Source organism: Dicentrarchus labrax, unplaced genomic scaffold (genome assembly GCF_905237075.1).
Source record: "Dicentrarchus labrax unplaced genomic scaffold, dlabrax2021, whole genome shotgun sequence".
Lineage (NCBI taxonomy): Eukaryota > Metazoa > Chordata > Actinopteri > Moronidae > Dicentrarchus > Dicentrarchus labrax.
Window position 1 is genome coordinate 17,077,670 of NW_026136701.1, and position 22,272 is coordinate 17,099,941.

Genomic DNA, 22,272 nt, shown 5'->3' on the forward strand with positions numbered 1-22,272 from the left:
GCAGAAGGGGTGGTTGGTTTCCTTGTCGAGAATTCAAAAGGATCCCATTTCCTTCACAGCAGCATATGACTGATGTTAACTTCAATGCGGCCGGCCCTGCATGACACATCCTCAGAATAGAATAAGTAGATTGAAAGATAGGGATACCAAGTACAAAGACTTGTAAAAAGCAGTAATGGGCAGTGTGTGCCCTTCACACATTTGATGAATGTCCTTCACACATTTAAAATGTTACATGCCGGCAATTAAGCTAAGTTATTGAAAATGTGTTGCATAATTTAATTTTTTTTAATTTTTATTCCTGTGTCATTTGGAGGGATGGCCTATTTTTTTCTAAACAGGCTTTCTCAGTCATTCAGTCAACACATCTCACACAAAGTAACAGTTTGGTGTGGTTTCTAATGGGTTTGCGAGTAACAGTAAAATCAGCACCGCCTTCTGTTAAACTGGAAAAGTACTGAAGAGAACAGGAGACGTGGAGGTCATTCTCACTGGTTGCAATGCATATCTCTCAGCTGTTTGTAATTAGGCCTGATTTTTTAAAGCCACACACTTGATGAATGTTGGTGAATGTCACTCATGATGTTGTCAGTTGTGCTGCTGGTGGAACCAAATTTCTGCCTGTGCCACAGTCTTTGTGTTTCAGAACCTGTTTGTTAGCATGAGGCTGAAATTATCTGATGTGTCAGAAATAAAAACGTGGGTATTTTGGAGGGCTGTTCTGAGTCCCTGGGAATGATCATCTTTGTCTTCACTGGCCTCTCAGCTGCAATAGGGGACCCAAATAATTCTTATCCTGATCAGGAGATAAAAGTGGCATTTGCCTTTGGCTTGGCCATTGCCACATTAGCCCAGTGTATAGGTCATGTCAGCGGTGCCCACCTGAATCCTGCCATCACCCTGGGCCTCTTGGTCAGCTGCCAGATGAGTATCCTCAGGGCCTTTTTCTACATAATAGCTTAGATTTTGGGAGCAGTGGCTGGCAGTGCCATTGTGTATGGTATTAGGCCAAACACCACAGATTCACTTGGTGTTAACAAGGTAAGGTGGAATCCGTGTGCTTCCAATTTCCCTGAGTAATGCTCCCCTTAATGAATGACATGCACTGTTCAGGTTGAATGGCATTTGGGGAATTGTCTCCAGCCTGGTCTTGTTTCCTTGTGAAAGCCAGACACTCATTGTCTAAAGTTGTGTGTTCTAATCTATAAGAAAAACACATTTGCTAACTGCTGGTGATAAGTTGTTTAATTTAAATGTCAATTTTTAATTATCACTACTGGTTTAGCTGTCATGCAACAAAGGCAGGCCTTCTCTCACCAGGGAGTGTTTTTAGGATAATAGCTTGTGCTGTTCTTTGCGGTAATTTGTTAAGGACTGAACTCACGCCGCTAAATACTTAAAGCATGGTCGAACTGTTTTTTTTTTTTTTTTTTTTTGTTTTTTAGAAGCATGCTTGATTCCATTTAAGGTTTTTGAGGATTTTCTTTTTCATAATGCAAGAGTTACAGAAGAAGCAAAAGAGTCTCCTAATCATAATTAACTACTAATCTGGAGACAAGAGGCAAACTGAAGTGTTTTCTCCTCTATTGCAGTTAAATGGAATCAGCCCTTATAAAGGTTATGGTGTAGAATTCCTGCTCACCCTCCAACTGGTCCTGTGTGTGCTTGCAGTCACTGACAAAAGATGTGACGTTGGTGGATTAACACCACTGGCGATTGGATTGTCTGTAGCGCTGGGTCATCTTGCTGGAGTGAGTATATCAAAACCTTTCCCCCCTCATTAATCTAATAGATGGTTTCTCCATCTTGCTCTTGCCTGATACAATGGATTGGCGTAGGATGGACTGGCTGTAAATCAGGTTTGCATGTAATCTGCTCATGTACAGCCAAGAGAGCCAAGTGGTGTTTTCCTCTGATATGGTTTACAGATCAGCTACACAGGATGCGGTATCAACCCAGCTCGATCCTTTGGGCCTGCAATTATACTGGAGTCTTTTGATGATCATTGGGTATGTACTGTGGAGCTTTAAATCCGGTATTTTACAAGTGTTGGACTCATGAGTCATTCTTATTTAAACAGGGATGTGTCTGTCCTGTTTTTGTTCATCAGGTGTACTGGGCAGGACCAATGAGTGCTGGTGTGGTGGCAGCTCTTCTGTACAATTTTCTGCTGGCACCCAGAGATGAGCCCTTGAGCAAACAAACAAGAGTCCTATTCTGCTGTAGCTCACAAGAAAAGGAAATTCGTGAGCCCCTTCTGGAGGATGTCCGCGATTGTTCAAAAGAGCTAATCTGAGTAGATATTTCTACTGTATACTGCTCATTTGTATCAAATAAAAATTTTCTAGTGCTCAAATGTGACCTGAAGTCTTGTGCAGCACATCTTTTTCCTGTTTCATCTCTTTTCTCCTCCCCTCTGCACACAAACCTCTTCCACTATAAATACCAAAGCACCTACATGTTGGTTTAACACATTTGAAGCAGAGATGACAGAAATAAAAAGCTGGGCTTTTTGGAGGGCTGTGGCTGCAGAGTTTGTCGGCATGTTGCTGTTCATATTCATTGCTATAACTGCTGTCATTGGAAAAGATAAGAATAATGAGGGGGAGAACATTGCTCAGGAGGTGAAGGTCTCTCTGGCCTTTGCACTAGCCATTGTCACACTGGCTCAGAGTTTGGGGCACATCAGTGGGGCACACTTAAATCCTGCAGTCACTTTGGGCCTACTGGTCAGCTGCCAGATCAGTGCCATCAGGTGTGTTTGCTACATACTGGCTCAGATGCTTGGGGCAGTTGCAGGTAGTGCTATTGCGAACGGATCTGGGAATGGACTATCCCCTGGTGTTAACAAGGTAAGGGGTCATCCCTGTCTGTTTTATACATTTGTTTTGACAGGAAATGAATTGGGATTTTACGTAATTTCCATTTATCTTCTGTTGATCTTGTTTTGTACAGCTAAAGACGACTCTAGGACAAGGCTTCATCATAGAGTTCCTTGCCACCCTTCAGCTGGTTCTGTGTGTGATAGCAGTGACTGATAAGCGACGAAGTGATGTTAACGGTTCTGCACCGCTGGCTATTGGGCTGTCAGTGGGGCTTGGGCACTTAGCAGCTGTAAGTGAATCACAATCCCATATTCTGCTAAATCTGTGGTAGGATTTTACAGCAATTCTGACAAGACCAACAGCAGACTAAAATCATTTCAGATGTATGTTGTAAAGGAGCCTCTTAATGGAGAAGGTTACCACTTCAGCCAAGATAAGTGCTGTAGGGATGGATGAGGTTTTAATTTGAATGATAGAGGGTGCAGTTAACAGCAATTTGCTGAAGATTATTATGTTAGATTTGTTTTAAGACTGTCAGGTGCTGATGCTTGATTCCTTTTGTGGTCATTCGCAGCGCTGAGAAGGATATCCTGTTCAGTCAGCATCAGTAAGGGTCTACTTGAGACCACTGTTCCTCTGTGCCAATACAGTTTTCCTGTGTTTGGCAGGAATTGTCATGATTCAAGACTGTGTTACATAATTTTGCCGTGTGTGTGGCTGATGTGCCAGCAGTTCAGGAAGCGGGTGCAGCAAATCACAATTGCAACGACAGCTCCACAAATGTCATGTTATGTTGAATACAAATTATCAGCATGTGTCACATTTTTATAAGTGTATTTTCCTGGCACCATAAGGCAACTTGCAGAGCTACAAATGGGTCACTGCCTGGTGCCAAGACTAACTTGTATAATGTGGCTATGAGAAAATCATTAGTATCACATGTGTTAAACTGCATTACAAAGAGGAACAGTGGCCACAATTAGCCTCTCACAATGAACAACCTTAAAGATACTTGGTCATATATAACACTGAACACATCATTTTTAAAAAGGGTTTATTTTGGTCAATCAACACTGAATTTTTTTATTGTACTGTAAGATTACCTTGTGATTGCACAAATGGCCCGCACAGTTAATTTGCACATACATAGGCTAACTGCATATTCCCAAACTACTAATATGAATATAATTTGTTGAATAACTAAATCAATTTGCTATTTACAGATAAGTTTCACTGGATGTGGTATCAACCCAGCTCGCTCTTTCGGACCAGCCGTGATACAGGGTCAAATGACGAATCACTGGGTAATATCAGCAAAAAGTTTGAAGCTTTTCCTCTAAAATCCAATTTTGTTGACAAATGTAGCTGATCTCTGCTTTCATTACAGGTCTACTGGCTGGGGCCCATGTGTGGCGGCACAGCAGCAGCTCTTATCTATGATTTCCTTCTGTGTCCGCGAAGGCAAAACTTCAGAACGGGCTGGAACGTCCTGCTTAATGGTCCAGAAGATGAAAATGATGCAGGTGAAATACTTGGAGAAGGCAACAGCAGCCCGGGGCCAAGTCAGTGGCCGAAAAACTGAACAACATGCAACATTCAACATATGATTCATAGATGTGCTTTAAATATGGCTATTGATTAATTTTTATGGTTGCTTTTTTTCATGTGTGTATTTTTAACCAATGAATACGTTATAATAAATATTATTTTTCATCCAATTTCAGTAATTTCTTTAAAAAATTGCAAAGTTCAAAATATGGTCTACATTTCCTTATCTACATTATGCAGCTACCAGAATAATGCATTGTATATTTAGGTCTGCTTGACCCTGACATTATTTCTTCATAATGGATCACATACTGTATACAATATTATTCTATTCAAGGTGTTTGGCGACAGTCCCAAAAATCAACACAAGGATGTGGATCAGGTAATTGCACATAAAAGCACTTTAAATTCTTCATAAGAAAAGGCATGATTAGACAAGATGTGGACATCATGGAGATTTCCTGTTTGGCTGTGTCACAAGAATGTCCTTTCTCCATCTAGGCACACAGCCCCTCTCACATCCCGTTTTATGGCTTATGGGTATTTGATGATCCCCACACCCTGGGCTAATCATTGAATAACCATCAAGTGACTTTAAACTGCACTGTTGAACATTTCTCAATAGAAACCATGTGGTCTTAGGGCAATCCAGCCAAGGTCGTTTAAGTAGATGCAAGTTATTGTTAGCTTAACCACCAATCAGGGGCAGGATAGCCGCTGTGGTTGGATGCACATCCCAGTGTTGAGCGTTCCCATTATTCTGCTCTGTGTGAATGATCATTAACAAAATGTCTGTGTCCCAAATAATTTTACAATGTCCTGTGAGGGAGTAAAGGTGTTCCTTTTTGTTATATTATCATGTGCAAGTTCCACTTATTGCAACACAACTAGCCAGGTGAAATCCATGATGGAAAATCACCAATATATAACACAAACTTTAATGCAACATACAGCATAAATGCAAGAGATAGACACGCAAGGGGAAGAGGCTAAACTGATCTGCAAAACCTGCATAAATCAACATATTTCATTACATTTAGTTGCAATGGGTGGAATAATAATATGTATCTACAGTCAGTACATCAATCTGTATGGTTTTCCTCCCTTTAAGGAGGAATATTACTCTGCTCTGGTGTATGTTACTAAACACTGTCAGTTTGGTTACCCATACTAAGTTGCACTATGCTATTAAATTCAAACCCATCAACGCAGGAAAGCTGTGTTGATGGGTTTATCTCACTTATATGACATGACACTTCACATGATTTTTTATGGTGGAATTTCAGAGGCCAGTCATATGACGCAGCCAATCTAAAAACTCTTTCCTTTGTGTGCTTAACCTCGGAGGTCAGAGCATTGTGTTTAGCCTCTTGTTTTGAAGTTTGTCCTCAACAACATGGACAATGCTCTTTTTGTTGCCCCTCAGTCATTTTGTCTGAGACTGTCCTTCATCAAATTATTTGGCTCTCATGTTGAGCTTGATTATTCCATGACTTGGCATGGGACAGTGTTCAGTGGTCCTCTCATTATGTTTATCAAGACAAAATAAACAGTTGGGGATGAAGGCTTAACCTGATTTAAACTGATTTGAGTTAACAGTATAATATTCAATCCAACAATATGACATATATATATAACTCACAAACACACAACTTCACAAATGAATAGTAATACATTAAAGAACTGGAAATATCCTATAGCAAATGACTATCAATGAATTGATCCTAATAACAAAAACTGCCTGATATAACTTCCTCTGTGCCATAGCTCAATTATCCAAAAACTGAAACACATTAATGATTCACAGTGCTGCACTCAGTGACATTCCTCCATTACAATGAACATGGGCACTGTAGTTTATTTTTAGTTAAATCCTACATATACCGGCTTGCTGCTGTGCCAAACAAATGCGCTATTTATTTCTGTTTGAATTATATTTGCTGAACGCTGCAGTACCCAGCTAATTTACGTAGTCTTTTTTTAAAAACAAAACTACATATCTGTAACCTGTTCTTAAGGATTTACATCTTCAGAAGGAAATGTGGTGGGGGGCCAAAGACAGCTGAGAAAGAACTGAGAGACAGACTAACACGTTACTGATGTTGGTATGTTCATGTGGGTTTGTTGTCAAAAAGAAAAATACAGAGTATATACCTGCATTCAAATGGACATACACTGGCTCCAACTTGAGGACTACTTGCCTTTAACCTTAACCTGAAAGCCCCCTTCATCACTCTTCACCCCATCTCCACATACTGACTGATGCTGGGTCCTTATCTGCAACCTAAGAGTTATTCTTCATGCTCACTCCCTTTCTGCTTTTCATCAGTTTTTGGCAATGGTTCAATAAACGCTGTGTCAGAAAGGGAGGGTTGTGGGGGTCGGGCACAGCTAGATATCGGGTGAACTGTGTGCACAACTGTGCTGGTGAGAAACAAGGTGCCAATCAAAACTGCAGAGTAAAACAGTTCTCACTTCCTCTTTTTGTGACCACTCTGACCATACAGATGTAGTAATGACCCTTCAGCTCTTTCTGTGTAACACTACTGGCCAGCATTTTAACAGCTTTGGTGTTTTTCTCCAAACATCAGCACAACACCCTTAGGTTCAGTTAACTGCTTTTGTAACTGCAGGCCTGTAAACAGTTGTCAGGAGAAGCAGAGGGTGACTAGTCCTACTACAACAAATTACTTCAGAGGTCCTGACCCATGAAATTGCTTTGTAAACACAAATAAAAATGGGCCAGAGTTTCTCACATTGATTTACAGGTGTTTTAAGGCACATACTAACACATGGCATCAACCAAATCCAGGTTATTAATGCCATTATAAAAAAAAGTTAGATTTTCAACTAAACCAACAAAACAATAACTAAATCGATTGTTTGTGTGACTCCACCTTGAATTTATTTGTATTTGTATTTACTTGTATTTAAAAAATTACGGACAGGGCTTTTAATGATTGACGTTGCAGTCTAATGCACCGCTGGTTCTAATGTGCTGTGTGATCAGTACAATGCTATCAATGACTTTAGGCCCTGCAGCCCAGTAGTTGTAATGTAAATATGACGCACACACATGCAAAAAAACACACCAATATGACTGCTGTGACCTCTGTGGAAGGTAATGTCCATGTGACGTAAAATGCTACAAGGATTATCATCAGGAAAGGGTGTATTTCATGTTTATCCTGCCAAGGGTACAGGACTTACACACACTCACGCACACAGACACCACTTAGTTTTTATGTGTATGACCTGACAGCTTCAACTAGGAGGCAAAAATACTGTGCAACGCTGCCGCCCTCTGGTGTAAATTGGATTTAGGCCTGCATGCTGATAGTCACACTGAAGGTCATAATGCAATTACATCAGTAATAAAAGTTAGACTCGCATCTTCTCATCCTATTATGAGATTTAATCTTTCTCAAAATATCTTCCATTATTTCACTCAGGCCGTCATCATGCTTAGTACCACATCTTCCCTAGACACTAAGATGTGACAGTTTCACATATTTGATTTTTTCAGAAAGCATGTTTTTGAAGTGTGTTACTTAATATGCCCATCCAGTTTATCTAATTTTAACAGGTCATAAAACCGGGGACTGTGTTTAATAGTTGTTTCATTTATGAGGAAACATGATACGCTACAATTTGTTCTATTTATCATGGAGGAATTTGTTGCTCCTATTAAAATGAAGGGCAGGTGGCACCACACTTTCTGCATTATGTGCAATTACATATAATGTAACTAGTAACCTAATGATACACAATGGTAGTTACTGAGCAAATCAAATCACAAAGAGGTAGCAGTGTTTAATGTTAAAGCTGAGTTATGATTAAACAAATATTAAATTAAGTAAATTAAAAAGACATTGACAAAATACATAAGTACAAAATAGATAACTGGCTCCAGGCAATATGACAGACAGTAACGTTATGCTCCTGAACGCACCCTTACGCACAGCCGAAGAAGAAACCGGAAGAAGTTTAGCGGCAGTTCCGGTCGCGAAGGTGTAAAGATGTCGCCGTCCGTGTTTAATTTTGTCGACGCTAAAGACAAATTTACGGTGAGAAATCGCAGAGTAGCCTTTGTTTATCAGAGCAAGTGTTGTCACATACCCTATTCTGTCATTTAAGTCACAGTTAGATAGCAGGCTGGTTACTGCAAGTTACTGTTTGCGCTTCTGTTGCTGTCCTCATAGCAGGTAGCACAATGCTAGCTATCTGAACGATGTGTCCTCTCTCATAAACCTGCTCTGTTTACTCCTCACACACCTACAGGCGTCTGCCATACACGCCCTAGCTGCTAAAAACGGCAAGCAATTGGTAAATGCTTTCAACCAGATCCCGGGGAAGTAAGTAAAGCGAGTGTACCTTCTGTGTAAGTTATGGATTTAACATCAGTAACGTTGGTTCATGAAACATCTCTTCATGTGTCGTATGTTTACAGTGAGACAGAGAAGAAAACCACTCTTGACCAGGCGCTAAGGGGTGTTCTTGGTGATCAGATTGTAAGTAAATTATTAAATGTTATTGTTATTATTATTATAGAAGTGACCTGGCTGTATATTTTAAAATTTAAACCCGACATTGTTGCGTTTATGTCTGCAGGTAGAGCAGAAAGCGAGCTGTGATGAGTACTTGTCTCTCATCTACCTGAGCATTGATGCAGTTACAGAAGGTATGTTACTCTTACTTGTAGGAAAGACAGCAATGAATGAAGGAATACTTAGTTTTGTTTCGTACCATTCACATTACCCACCTGACATGGGATTACATGACACTACTAGGTTTTTATCTGTGGTACCTTGATGTCCAGCAGTTGCTTTTGCAGTAAAACAGAATTGAGACATTAAATGTAAATGCAAATACCTTCACAGCACTGGCTTGCAATGGTATTTAGGATGGATTTAGGAGCATTGTTCTTCTTGTTGAGGCCTCACTCAAACTGGCTTCATCTTATGTTTGTGACTTTTTGATTTCACATTGGGTTTTATTTTTCATTTTAAGTTTTAAGACTGCATGAAATAGTCCCTCATCCCGCTTACCACATACCGACTGCACTTGTTTACCACTGCCCATGGGATGTTTTTCATGAAAGTGCTCCTATTTGCCTAGTTGCAAACCTAATTTCATTTGTAGTGCTTGTGAAGTAGTAATGTATGTGTTGTTAGCGCTACCATGAGGTTGAGTTTACATTTTGTTTTCTTCACATTTATCAGTGAGTCCTTTTATGTGTCATCTGTTACTGCTACCAGTAATGTCTACATTAAAGGACCAGTTTGTAGGATTTAGTGGCATCTAGCAGTGTAGTTGCAGATTACAACACCCTTGCCTCATTCCAAGTGTTTAGGAGAAACTACGATGGCCACAAAACTAAAGGCCCTGTAGAAAGATGGCGGTTCGACATGGCGGCCTCCGTAGAAGAGGACGCCCTTCCTTTGTAGATAAAAATGGCTCATTCTAAAGGAAACATACCTATGAATATGTTATTCCATTCCTGCTAATATTCTCTCCTAAATATTACACACATCTTTAATGTCACCAATGTTGTCGTCTGACTATACACAAACCGTACAATTGTTCAGATAGCACCAATATCTGACCACCTGGTGCTGGTGGACATGTGTAGGTTTTTTTTAGTTCAGGCTTTCCCAACTCACAAAGCTTAAGATTTGTGCTCATCAGGCTTTTGCTGTCTTGTTTCAATCTCTTCATGTAGGTATCTGTTCTGCTACAACTCCTTTCCTTCTGCTGGGGGATGTACTGGACTGCCTCCCTCTTGACCAATGTGACAAAATATTCTCTTTTGTCGAGGAGAATGTTTCCACCTGGAAATCGGTAAATAAGCTATAGCCTCTCAGTAAAGGCAGTTGAAGTATTTCTCCAGCATAATATAAATTAATTTGATCACTATGTCTACGCTCCTCCATTTCCTAGAACTCTTTTTACACTGCCGGGAAGAACTACTTGTTGAGGATGTGTAATGGTAAGGATTGTACTTTATCCTTGTTGATGAATAAGACTTTTCATCTTTAAAAGACAGTTGTTTGTAACATACTTCTCAATCTTTCTAGATCTTTTAAGGAGGCTGTCCAAATCTCAGAATACTGTGTTCTGTGGGCGAATTCAGCTTTTCCTGGCACGTCTCTTCCCTCTGTCTGAAAAATCAGGTAGGAACGGCATTTGTGTATGTTATCTTTGAATAAATGAAACCATTCCAGCCACGTCAGATTAAACTTTTTTTTAACGTATCCTTTGTGTTAATTCCAGGTCTCAATCTTCAGAGCCAGTTTAATCTGGACAATATAACAGTGTTCAACAAAAATGAACAAGAAAGCACTCTCGGCCAGAAGGTAAAGAGTAAACACCTGACCGTAACAGAATTTTAAAATCTGAAAGTTTTGGCTTTAATATTATTTTATGGTTTCCATGTTTTTAGCACACAGAAGAAAAGGAGGAGGGTATGGAGGTGGAGGAAGGAGAAATGGGAGAGGATGATGCTCCTGCACCATGGTGAGTGAAGCTCTAAAATAAACATTCAAAATTTTCAATTTAAATTATGCTTTTGCTTGTTACTGTTTAACTATGAAATTTTCCTTTCAGCTCCATTCCAATTGACTACAACTTGTACAGAAAGTTCTGGACGCTGCAGGACTACTTCAGAAACCCTGTGCAGTGTTACGATAAATTCTCTTGGATGACATTTCTTAAGGTAATGCACTTGAGCACAAAAGCTGAGGACATTTTTTTTAATCGACGCTCACCATTTGTCAGAAAATAACAAATACCGAAGCAGATGCTGCGTAGTGACCCATTGCCAATGTGAAGTCCTCTTTGTCCTGCACAGTACTCAGATGAGACCTTGGCAGTGTTCAAGAGCTACAAGTTGGATGACATGCAGGCCTCTAAGAGAAAGCTGGAGGAGCTGAGAGCAACAGGAGGAGAACATGTCTACTTTGCCAAGTTTCTAACTAGTGAGAAGGTGAGAAAACTCTTTATGTTGGAATTTGACTACAGTATACAATATTTCCATACCATGTTAAAACAAAGCTATGTTCTTAAAAAAAAGGTTGGATATTACCTCACTATTTTTTTTTTCTTCATCTCCAGCTGATGGACTTGCAGCTCAGTGACAGCAACTTCAGGCGGCACATTCTACTGCAGTACCTCATCCTCTTCCAGTACCTGAAGGGTCAGGTCAAGTTCAAAAGGTGAAGCACGTCTCTGCTCTGACCTTGTAGAACAACAAACTTACATTTGTGTGGAAAAAAACAGTCATCAGTTGTTGGGTGCTTCATATTTTGTATTTCTTTTTTTCCTTGTACAGCTCTAACTCTGTTCTGAATGATGACCAGACTACGTGGATTGAAGAGACAACGAAACTGGTTTATCAGGTCAGTCACACAGATATCATGTATACTAGTAGATATTGTAATCCATAAAGTAATGGGCCTCACTGTCTTCACATTATCTTACCTTGATCATTATAGACTTACATAGGAGTCAGCACACTGAAATCAGCCATGCCAATAACTTTGGTTTGATTTGGGAAGGTTTTGAGATACTTGCCATTTAGACAGTTTTACTTTTTAATTGCATTTCCTTGACCTGTATTAATCTGTGACTGTTCTCTTGTAGCTGCTGAGAGAGATCCCTCCTGATGGAGACAAGTTTGCCACCATGGTTGAGGTAAGCTTTGGGAAAACTATATTAAATATTAAATTAAGATGGCTGTACACAGTCGCATCCTGTCAAGTTTGTTGTTCGTAAACTAGAAATGTTTCTTATCTTTTGACAGCATATCCTCAACACAGAGGACAACTGGAATAGCTGGAAAAATGAGGGATGCCCGAGCTTTGTGAAAGAAAGGTGAAGCAATTATTTTATTTGTACACTGATTAGTCAGTTGTGTTATGACCCAGCCCTTAGGCAGCAACAAATAGGAGACAGTAACGGTTAAACAAAAAGATATTTTATTAAACCAAATTAAGTAAATTAAAGTGCCAATTAAGGATTATTGTAGAGTGGATGTCCGTATAGTCAGTGGAGTGTGTGTATGTTGTAAGATGTGAGATAAGGCATGAGGATAAACTAATACTAAACAAACATACTAAACCAAACAGATGGGTACCTGTCAGGGTGAAAGCAGACAGAGAGAGCACTGCAGACAGAGAGAGAGAGAAATATTTGCTCTGCAGACAGAAATACATAACCTGGGAACACACCAGGGCCCTCAGGTGTTAACCTGACTGCACCAGATGCTCGGGAAATTGTTTGGAGAAGGGCTGGCACTCGCAACAAAATACTCTGCAGATGATTGGATGAACCATCTGTCTATTACAAGAAAACTTCAGTCAGATCAACAAACCATATGACGCTGTCAAACTATTACCGAAGTCAGTTGGGAGTCTGGGGGAAAAACATTTTTTCATCAGGAAAAGCCTTCAGCACACTACTTTTCTCTTCTTTAAATGAAGAAATACTCTTCAGTTCTGATATAACTGGTGCTGATAGCTCCTACACTAACCTCTTTAGCAGCTGCCATTGTTCACAATTCTCCTACATGTTGACACACGCACAGCTGCCAGTAGTTTTTCATAGGATGTTGATTGGTCCGATACCACTGTAGAAACACATAGATTGAATGTTAATTCCAGTTTACCCTAATGGTCACCTGTGGAGTGAGCAGAGAGACAGGTGAATCGCAAAGCATACGAGATAACACGCTTGTTTCCTCTTTAACAGGACAGTAGATGACAAACCCAAAAGACCAACCAGGAAAAGACAAGCTCCAGAAGACTTCCTTGGAAAAGGGCCGGACCGCAAGCTTTTCATGGGAAAGTATGTGACTTAATACAGGGGTGGGCTATAGAACACAATAACACACAGATGAAGGAGATTTTGATATATTAAGTCGGAAGTTTGAACACTGCTAAGCTTCCGTCCTGCTAAACTATACTACAGGATGACCAAAGCTCAAGTAGAGTGAACAACAAACCTGTGTTTACTTTCTTAATTCATTCGTATGTTTTGTTTTGTTAGTGATGAGTTGACTCGACTGTGGAACCTGAACCAGGACAACATGGAGGCATGCAAGTCAGACAGCAGGTCAGTGGTTCAGAAAACCAGGTAGCAACCCCCATCTACAATCACATTCACCTTAAAATCAAAAGCTTTTTTTTTTTTTTTTTTTTTTTTTTTTTTTACATCTTTTGTCTTTCTTTCAGGGAGTTCATGCCATCACTGGACGAGTTCTTTGCGGAGGCCATTGAACAGGCCGACCCTGCTAACATGGTTGAGGATGAGTACAAGTAAGTTGGCAAGAATCAAAATCTTAAAGAGCATTGGTGGCTTTGTTCCAAGTTTCCTCAACATGTGTTTGTGTGACTCTTCTGTATCTTCCTGTAATTTAACGCAGGGTTGTGCGGAACCCAAACTACGGCTGGCGCGCTCTAAGGCTGCTCTCCAGGAGAAGTCCACACTTCTTTCAACCAACTAACCAGAAGTTCAAGAGTCTGGCAGACTACCTAGACAGCATGGTTAGCAAACTGGCCAAAGAACTGCCGGTAAGGATTTTCTGGACTTTAAAAAAACAGTATCCCTAATTTTTAATAAGACCACACGATGGCCACATAAACTGTTGACAAGCGCTGATATTGTGATTTTAATTCCATACACGTAGAAGGATATCCCTTCTGAAGAGATCAAGACGGGAGAAGAGGATGACGACGACAATGGAGACAATCTTCTGAAAGACAGCAATGACAGTGAGTTTGAGTAGTTATTACAATACCTCTTGTTTAGGGTCACACTACTGTTTAACCCACCAGTAGCAACTCCTTTTTATATGCATGTTTTTACACAGATACATTCATTTAGAAGAGGAATAAATAATCTTGAATTCAAGCTTTCTGTAGGAATATATAGAACATTTATTTACACCCTAACATAGGATTAAGTAAAGAATTCAACTAAAATGTAACATGCCTTGGTTTATCCTTCCCCAGCCCCCACTTGACCCCTGTATTCCTTTAGGGTCCTGGTTTCAGTGATTAAATCGCCTCATCCTCCACTTCCGTCCTTTTTAGATTAAGAGATTATTTTTATACTCCCTATTGTCATTCTTCCAGGTCCGAGCATACAGAGCAAGATGGTGACAAACCAGCAGATGGATGACATGGCAGCCAAACTGGGTGCTCAGTGGAAGACACTGGCTTCTCATTTGGAGATGAAGGCGGCAGAGCTGCGGGAGATCGAAACAGACAGTGAAGATGTGGACATGCAGGCCAAACTGCTGCTTGTCGCCTGGCAGGACAGAGAGGGAACACAAGCTACTGTGGATAACCTGGTCACAGCTCTTAATGCTGCAGGATTCTCCCAGATAGCAGACAGCCTCAGTGAGGCTTAAAGTCGATCATTCATTACCCATCAGTACCTCCATAACATCATTGCAACATCCTTTTTCGTACCAAAAAATGGAGACTAAAATTTTTGTATGTACTGTAGGCTGGAACAAGTTTTTTCACTGTAGAAAAATCAATAAATGTTTTTTTTTCTAATAAAACAATTGTTAGACCCTTCATTATCTCACTCACAGTAAAGAATCTCACATTTTGGTATAACAGTTTATTTTCACCACCTATGAAAAGCGATCAGTCAATAACTTATTACAGAGTGGTGATGGTTAGGTCTTACACATTGTGGCAGAGTGATCAGAAAACCTGCAAGGAGAAACGAAGTGAAGCATAGCATTTTAATGGTACAGATGTCAAAAGTCTGAAATCAGTGTCGGCAAGATCAATGTTGGAGGCTTGGTGAGTAAACGGTCACAGTTGAATCTCAAGTCTTTATTTAACTGCACACAGTTCACCACAAGGGCAACCTGTTCTGAACCGGGCTCCCCACACACTTCCCCCAAAAAAGCATTAGTGAAGATTTGGCAGAAAGAACCTCATCTGTCAATACATTTGAGAACAATTCCAGGAGATGACGCAAGCCAAGCACTTAAGAAAAGACCTGAGATTGAACCCAAGTTTTCCAGAGGGCCAACAGGTGAACAAGAGCAAGTCTTTACAGTGTTACGTGAAAATCTCCATAATACATCTGAGAAGATACAAGCCAGAATGTCGAGGAAAACAGCTTGGCTAGGCATTTTTGTACAAGTTGATTAAATGACTAAAGAGAAATATTTTGCTTTTTATGATATGAGCACCTTATCAAAGGCTTTAAAAATATACAATGTGTATAAAACATTTAATGAAACTGCAGCGCTAGACTTAAAAACCTCTTTCAAGGATCCAGTCCAGAGATTGCCTCTCGTCATATCTCCATTTTCAAAGCCCACTACGGTTGAATATTTAACACCATTTGACAGAATTTGTTTTACAAGCATCCGTGTTGGTTACAAAAACAAAAACAAAAAAAATTAAGGTCATCAAATCTTTAAAGACACCAGTTTTACTGCACATCTATGCAGACAGTGCTTGGAAATGGCAATTTGTATGCATGTGTTGGATGTTGTCTTTGTCTTCTAGGCAATCTTCCACAACTACTGTTCCTCTTCAAGTATTTCCAGCCTCCGGGGGCCGTACAGTAGAACGTATGCTATATGCCAGTCTCCGCCACCAGACAGTCGCAAGATGTCCTCTGGAGACACCACACTCACTTTGTCATCATCAAACTTGACCCACTCATCTGGCAGAAACCACAGGAAAAAGAGGAAACATTAGGTTTCTGAACATCTGTGTACACTTAGGATTAGGTTCCTGTATGCTTTTATGATTTGTGACTAACCAAGTGTGAACCTATCGTCACCCATTGCTTTGTGGAGTATCGCTTTGAAGCCTCAGAGTTCAGTGCGAGTCAGCGGATGACGTACTGCGAGTTGATCTGCGCTCATTGGCTACGCAGTTTTGACTCGTCCGTAGCCGGAAATAATGGCGGCTCGCCTGGTCACACACTATCTCGTATAACAACTAAACGGTATACTAATGTTTCTGAAATGATTTTAAGTGAGAAATAGGCAACACAGGACCATTATCTAGCTTCATATTTGATCACCACTGCCTAGTTCGACAGTTCTGAGTTTTGTGCTCTGCACTGGACACTCACTCAAAGTGACCTCTCAATCAAAAGGTAGCCCCGCCCAAAAGCACACATGACTTTTTGTCTATTTTACTCTCAATTGGACCATAATTTACTAAATGAACATCATAATGTATTGAAGATTATGTGAAACTAGCGACTGAGACCCTAAACTCATCAGGAAACTGTTTACTGAGCTCATAAATGAAGTGACAAGTGTGGTATTGCAGCAAATGGAGCTCCCCCTGCTGTAATTTACATAGAATGCAGGTTTTAAGACACTTCTGTGTTGGCTTCACTTCAGACCTGGAAGCTCTATCCATTATATATACTGCCAATGGTCATGACCAATACATGCTGAAATACAGTGCAGTGTGAAACAACTATGGTTACCTTCTTTCCTCTTGACCCACCCCACGTAGTGACCTGATGAGCTAGAACGGCCTTGGTGTGTCAGCACACCCTGCAGGTCGTAGTAGCCACTGTTGTTGGAACCAACATCTGTAGGAGAAACAGCAGCATGTTACAGTTCAATACACTGCAATACATTGGCTGAAATAGCACACCTTAAAAGAATATTATATTATACAGCTAGATACTCAAGTGTGGTGCTTAGCAGTGTGGGATAATAAAATATTTCAGGATAAGTGTAACAGTGCTATTAGCACAGTGAAAGAAAACGGCTACCTGCCTATTCAACAACTGATCTTTATTTATGAATGTTAGAAAATGGTGGAAATTTTGTGATAAAGCAGTTTCTCTAATTCTGGAGAACCAAAATGTTAATATCTGAACACACTCTCTCCTTGGGTTGCTGTTAAAGGTTTGTGTACAAGCCCATATTTATTGAAGGATTTTTATTCTTAAACTAAATTTCAAACTGATATACATTACCTACAAAAGGCAAATAAGACCATCAGTGAGAAGATTGGCTTTTTCTATACGGTTATTAATTTAATGTCTGCCACCTGGTTAGATTCCCCTTGACTTTATTCCCCCTTAAAAAAGTGTACAGCGAGTTACGGTGTCATGTCCCAACCTACCATCAGGAAATGAGAACGGCTCATATTTCACTTGTGCAGTGTCTGGCTTCTTCACCAACTAATGCAAAAAAAAACAAAAACATTGTGAGACACTGTACAGAACTGGTAATTACACTGTACAGGAAGAGTGGAAGCTTATCAGGCATATATGGCATTACCTTTTGCTGCTGTTTCTCTAGCTTCTTGTCCTCAACCTCCTTAAACTTTGACCTGATTGGCAGCATTTTCTCCTGGAGCTCAGCAGTGCACAGCTCATAGACATCAAGCATGAGCGGGAATTTGACATCCTTCAAAAAAAAAAAAAAAATTTTTTAGACTTACTAATAAAATCACCACCTACAGAAAGCCCTTTTGTAAATTAGAGACTAACGTGGCTGAAGACAAACCTTAAGAACTTTAGCATTGACAGACTCCTTCTCTTTGTAGAAAAATCTGACCATTTGAACAGTCATGTAGGCAGGGAGACGGCTGAGTTTTGACTAGAGGGTTAAGAGGATGGTTTCAGAAATTAAATATAAACTCAAGTTTGCAGATAAAGCATTATATAAGAACTTCTGTTAAATTACAGGGAAAGAAAAAAACCAACTTACAGATTTTATATACAGGGCGTTTCTTTCCAAGGTTGTAGACATTTTTGTGATTTCTTCCTGCAGTCTCTGGAGAGATAAAACAAGCAGAGACAACTTGGAATACATTGGAGAAAAACTAACCATGTGCCAGATTGACATGTATAACTCCAATTAAACCTGAACAAACATAAAACATCCAAGTACAGTTTTAAATATCCAAACTAACCAAGTTTCAAGTGAAGGATTATCAAGTAGAAACTTCTCTCACAAAGAAAACACACACTTCTGTTTTAATACATTAAAAAAATATTCAGCTGCCTTTTTTTGGAGTCTGATACATACCAGCCTCAGTCCTGTTGCAAGGTATTTGACTTCTTGGTTGATGAAGCAGCTGAGCTGGAGCTGGCTTTCCTTGCCCTTGATTGGCTCCTCTTCCTCAGACTCTGTGCATTTCATACTGAACAGGAGGGTTAAGGAAAAGCTGAGCAATGTCACACAGCTGGGAGACCTTTGCAACTACGATACGACTAACTGCAGTTTATGACCGAAGCTTTTACAGTCAAACCAAGAAATAAAACGTGCAAAGATGCGTTCAACAAGGAAGGATACGTAGTTTCGAATTCTACGCCGAAATACTGGTCGATGAAGTTTTTCTTCGTGGACGCAGCTCCGCTCTCAGTGTCAGTCTATAGATTCAAAGACAAAAATGGAACATGTTATTTGTACTAATCAATTGCAAATAATTTCGTCATAAAAACACCACATGGTAAAACAAACACAAAAAAACCATTAGGTTTTACCTCCATGGGAGTCTCTGCCTCCAGTGGCTCCAACTTTTGCTGAAGCACTCTCATCATCTGCAGCCAGCACTCATTGGCATCCTGAGAGGAAAAACAACCCAAACAAATCGCAAGAAGTGAGACCATGTCTTTATATTTTCATTAAATGTTAATGATAATGATGATTGGTGTTCAATTGATTCACATAATTTTATTTCTCATGAAATCACTTAATGACTCCTTGTGTCCTATATGAAAGCATCTGCATTTGCCACATGGCTCCACTCACATTTTTCCTTTAATTTGTCACCCTTCTGCAGCTACAAGACATATGGCATGGCTGCATCCATTCCAGTAATAGCTTAACATTGGTGAAGAGTTTCTCACCTGCTGGAGGTACTGTCCCTGGTCACCCTTCTCAGCAAACTGTGGAAAGGCCATGTGAAGGAACTGCAGCAAAATAATGGGTGGGAGGCTAGATGAGGTCTTGTCCATGGTCTCATACAAGTCACGAAGGGCTGAGGATGCAGAGATAAGTACATATTCATTTTATATGCATTAGTAAGTTTAAGACATTAAAATATGCCTGTGATTTCACAAAGTTCGTTATTTGTGATGCCTCATACCTGCTGTGATGTATTGTGATGGTGCATTTGCTCCTGAAGATCTCAGAGCACCTGTATACCTAGAGAGAAAGAGATGAGTTCAGCAAAGCCACAAAATCAACAGCCAAAAGGAAAGGAAAAACAATGAGAGGCAAAATCTCACTTAAACACAATGTCCCTTTATATTTAGTGTGTTACATATTCTGAGCAGAATAGCAGAAAACTCACCTTCTGAGTGCAGTTTTGAGCTCTGGCACAGAGCGCAGACACTGCACTGTGGCATTCATGTAACAGGTATTGCCCAAGTTTGTCAGCCCACAAGGCAGCTCCATCTGAAAATGACAAGAGTAGGATAAGTTTCTTAACAGTTGAGAAAAAATAAAATAAAACAAAGCTTCTCATTTTCAGAACGTGATCTCCCAAAAAGGGGCACATACAGTATATTTAGTTCATTATGTCCTCTACTTGGTAAACATCACATTGAGGAAAACCTGTTTAATTGGCCATGTCAGTGCGGATAACAGCAATCACCATATTTGTTTTAGGCGTACTGGTAATTTTCAAGCTTACTCACCGCTGAGGCCAGCTGCTCCTCAGTCATGTCCTCTACAAACATGGGCCGGACAGCAGGCTCCTCAGGAAGGGCATCTGCTGAGCCCATCATCAGCAGAGTCATTCCCTGCAGAGAGAATAGAAATAAGCAAAAATTCACATTTGTTCACATGTATTTGGTAGTATGGCTCTGTGGACTAAGAAATGTTTGTTATTTCCAAACATATTTGAAAATACTCACATTTTTCAGTTTAATGTTTCCCCACTCGTCATCCTAGAATAAGGACAAGACATTAGTTAGCTTCCTAAAAACAATTAATGGACAAGGATGCAGTTATTTTTTTCCTATTGTCTCAAAATCCCAATAAAAAGTGTCAATACCGATTTACCTACCACTAAGCACATTAGTAAATCTTAAAGAAAAAATGTCATAATTTTCCATTTTCACCTGCAAATTAATACACATCTGGTGCTCTAGTAAATATTTACATCAGCAGGACAGTGTACTGCTGTGTGATAAAGAAAGGTCACGGCACATGGCTCACTGGTGTGTTTTAAAGTCTATAATGTCAATAGTATGCTTTGGCTAGACAAGCTTATTAGTAAGATCAATGAATTGTTGGTCTAGGCATTACCATGGGATTTGACACACAACCAGAAACATTATAGAACACTGAATCTCTTAACAAAAGAAAACCTACACCTCAAAATCAGATGCATGGCCGCTGTTCGTATGCCTACCTTCAGAGTACCTCCCTTCACCATGACCTTCTGTCTGTCAGGCTGAACTCCTGTCAGAGCAAAGAGCTGAGCCTTGAACACCATGGGTGGTTCCTCGGTGTTCAGCTCCACTGCATCAAACTTCTCTTTGCCCCATTTCACATTTACTGAAAGAAACAGAGGAATAAGCACATACGCACACGTTAGCTTCCCAGAATGAGTGTTGGCAGGCACCGTAACTTTTAACACTGCCATGTATGACACAGCATCTAGTGAGCAGCAATGAAATACCCCATGCACTCAGACAGCTAACAGTCCAACTGGCTGTCGAGCTAAAAACACAACGTGAAAGCTGATACACAGATGTTTGACTGTCAATGTTGTGAGATAAAACTGCTGATTAGACATTTTAGAAACCCGTATACGGTTGCTGTCATGTTAAAACGACAAACTCGTGTTCTTTAAGCCTTATTTTTATCCAAAAAGCCGCAGCTGCAGTGAAAAGCTTATAAAGTGTACACTCACGATTTGGCTAACTTGGTTAGCAGGGCTACCTGTGCTAATAAAAAAGGCGTGATTCTGTTAATTTCATATTCGTATGAAATTAGACGTGTAGCTGCAGGGTTTAACCTGACAGGAATATGAGTAAAATGGCTGGGTTGTGCTGACAAACAATGGCTCTACATTACAAATGACACAATCTTACTTCACGTTAACTGTTACTCTGCTAACATTGTTAGCCGACACTTAGCGGTGGTAGCTGCTTTCAGGTTTGTCATATGCCAGTTAGCATAGCCGGCTTCACCAGATACATTGTGTAAACTCCACTAACCAAAACAGCAACACACCTACAGCAGGGTAACACTCTCCTATGTTCTGTCTACAAATACAGATTTTTGTAATAACTCCACCAGTGGCCTAACAGACTACCAACTACCGTTAGCATGCTAACTGGATGTCATGCTAAAGCTAGCTAAGCTAGCATGCTAAATGTAATTTACGTTACTGCACAAAAACACGTGTAAAGGTCCTCGTTCAATACTCTTTTCCAATGGCAAGTAATATGTCGTGTTAGAACAGCATCATACCTGTAAACACCGGCATATTTGGCAACCGTTTACTTCCTGAACTCTATTTTTTCCCTGTTTCGATCCACCGGTGCGCGAATGAAGAGTTGGCTAGTTCTCAGTCTGAACTTCATTCAAACAGAATGACGCTGCAACAACACGCTGGGAACTTATCGATGCGTTCTGACATCTGCTGGCCACCCTGACGCATGCAATGCACCCAGACTACACACACCCAGATTGTCTGTGCTCAGATCATTCTCCCACATTAATTACAGTGTTTATGAGTCAGGGTTGTTGTTACTGGTCCACAACACTCAGGTGATAGTTTTCCCTTGTTACTAATATAACATTGATGGATTAAACCTACTGGAGAACCCAGGGCAAAAAATGAGCTGCACCCATTAAACCCCTGCTGCACCCATTCTGTGTGTACAGTTGTTTTTCACTGGAATACTACACAATATTAACTGTGCG

General features: G+C 40.2%; 3 protein-coding genes and 1 pseudogene across 3 annotated transcripts; 3 read left to right on the top strand and 1 right to left on the bottom strand.

Annotated features, from left to right (window-relative positions):
* Positions 1-633: 633 nt before the first annotated feature.
* LOC127366034 (aquaporin-1-like) lies at positions 634-2,361 on the top strand (annotated as a pseudogene).
* A 98-nt stretch (positions 2,362-2,459) lies between these two features.
* LOC127366027 (aquaporin FA-CHIP-like) lies at positions 2,460-4,543 on the top strand. Its single transcript, XM_051404714.1, has 4 exons — positions 2,460-2,852; positions 2,956-3,114; positions 4,049-4,129; positions 4,213-4,543. The coding sequence occupies exons 1-4, from the start codon at positions 2,487-2,489 to the stop codon at positions 4,405-4,407; spliced, it is 801 nt and encodes a 266-aa protein (XP_051260674.1). The 5' UTR covers positions 2,460-2,486; the 3' UTR covers positions 4,408-4,543.
* A 3,782-nt stretch (positions 4,544-8,325) lies between these two features.
* Positions 8,326-14,943, top strand: thoc1 (THO complex 1). The gene is made up of 21 exons (XM_051402264.1): positions 8,326-8,440; positions 8,655-8,728; positions 8,824-8,884; positions 8,985-9,054; positions 10,096-10,214; positions 10,314-10,362; positions 10,451-10,546; positions 10,647-10,729; positions 10,816-10,889; positions 10,980-11,088; positions 11,224-11,358; positions 11,487-11,587; positions 11,704-11,770; positions 12,015-12,065; positions 12,175-12,245; positions 13,122-13,217; positions 13,419-13,484; positions 13,604-13,687; positions 13,795-13,942; positions 14,059-14,143; positions 14,507-14,943. Exons 1-21 carry the CDS (start codon positions 8,393-8,395, stop codon positions 14,782-14,784), a joined length of 1,965 nt encoding a protein of 654 aa, XP_051258224.1. The 5' UTR covers positions 8,326-8,392; the 3' UTR covers positions 14,785-14,943.
* A 44-nt stretch (positions 14,944-14,987) lies between these two features.
* Positions 14,988-21,982, bottom strand: usp14 (ubiquitin specific peptidase 14 (tRNA-guanine transglycosylase)). Its single transcript, XM_051402277.1, has 16 exons — positions 21,817-21,982; positions 20,750-20,895; positions 20,250-20,282; positions 20,031-20,135; positions 19,685-19,788; positions 19,478-19,536; positions 19,239-19,369; positions 18,873-18,953; positions 18,682-18,758; positions 18,415-18,529; positions 18,094-18,159; positions 17,890-17,982; positions 17,662-17,790; positions 17,504-17,561; positions 16,854-16,961; positions 14,988-16,070 (listed from the first exon to the last, which is right to left on the bottom strand). Exons 1-16 carry the CDS (start codon positions 21,830-21,832, stop codon positions 15,925-15,927), a joined length of 1,467 nt encoding a protein of 488 aa, XP_051258237.1. The 5' UTR covers positions 21,833-21,982; the 3' UTR covers positions 14,988-15,924.
* Between the last annotated feature and the right edge of the window lie 290 nt (positions 21,983-22,272).

What these genes read in the sequence shown, in the direction of transcription:
- LOC127366027 (XM_051404714.1), top strand. Translation starts at nt 2,487, where the DNA reads ATGACAGAAATAAAAAGCTGGGCTTTTTGGAGGGCTGTGGCTGCAGAG. An exon ending in TATCCCCTGGTGTTAACAAG is followed by an intron (nt 2,853 to 2,955) that starts GTAAGGGGTCAT and finishes TGTTTTGTACAG; the next exon opens with CTAAAGACGACTCTAGGACA. An exon ending in GGCTTGGGCACTTAGCAGCT is followed by an intron (nt 3,115 to 4,048) that starts GTAAGTGAATCA and finishes TGCTATTTACAG; the next exon opens with ATAAGTTTCACTGGATGTGG.
- thoc1 (XM_051402264.1), top strand. Translation starts at nt 8,393, where the DNA reads ATGTCGCCGTCCGTGTTTAATTTTGTCGACGCTAAAGACAAATTTACG. An exon ending in TTCAACCAGATCCCGGGGAA is followed by an intron (nt 8,729 to 8,823) that starts GTAAGTAAAGCG and finishes GTATGTTTACAG; the next exon opens with TGAGACAGAGAAGAAAACCA. An exon ending in CTTGGATGACATTTCTTAAG is followed by an intron (nt 11,089 to 11,223) that starts GTAATGCACTTG and finishes TGTCCTGCACAG; the next exon opens with TACTCAGATGAGACCTTGGC.
- usp14 (XM_051402277.1), bottom strand. An exon ending in AGGGACAGTACCTCCAGCAG is followed by an intron (nt 18,954 to 19,238) that starts GTGAGAAACTCT and finishes TTTTCCTCTCAG; the next exon opens with GATGCCAATGAGTGCTGGCT. An exon ending in TAGAGAAACAGCAGCAAAAG is followed by an intron (nt 17,562 to 17,661) that starts GTAATGCCATAT and finishes TTTTTGCATTAG; the next exon opens with TTGGTGAAGAAGCCAGACAC.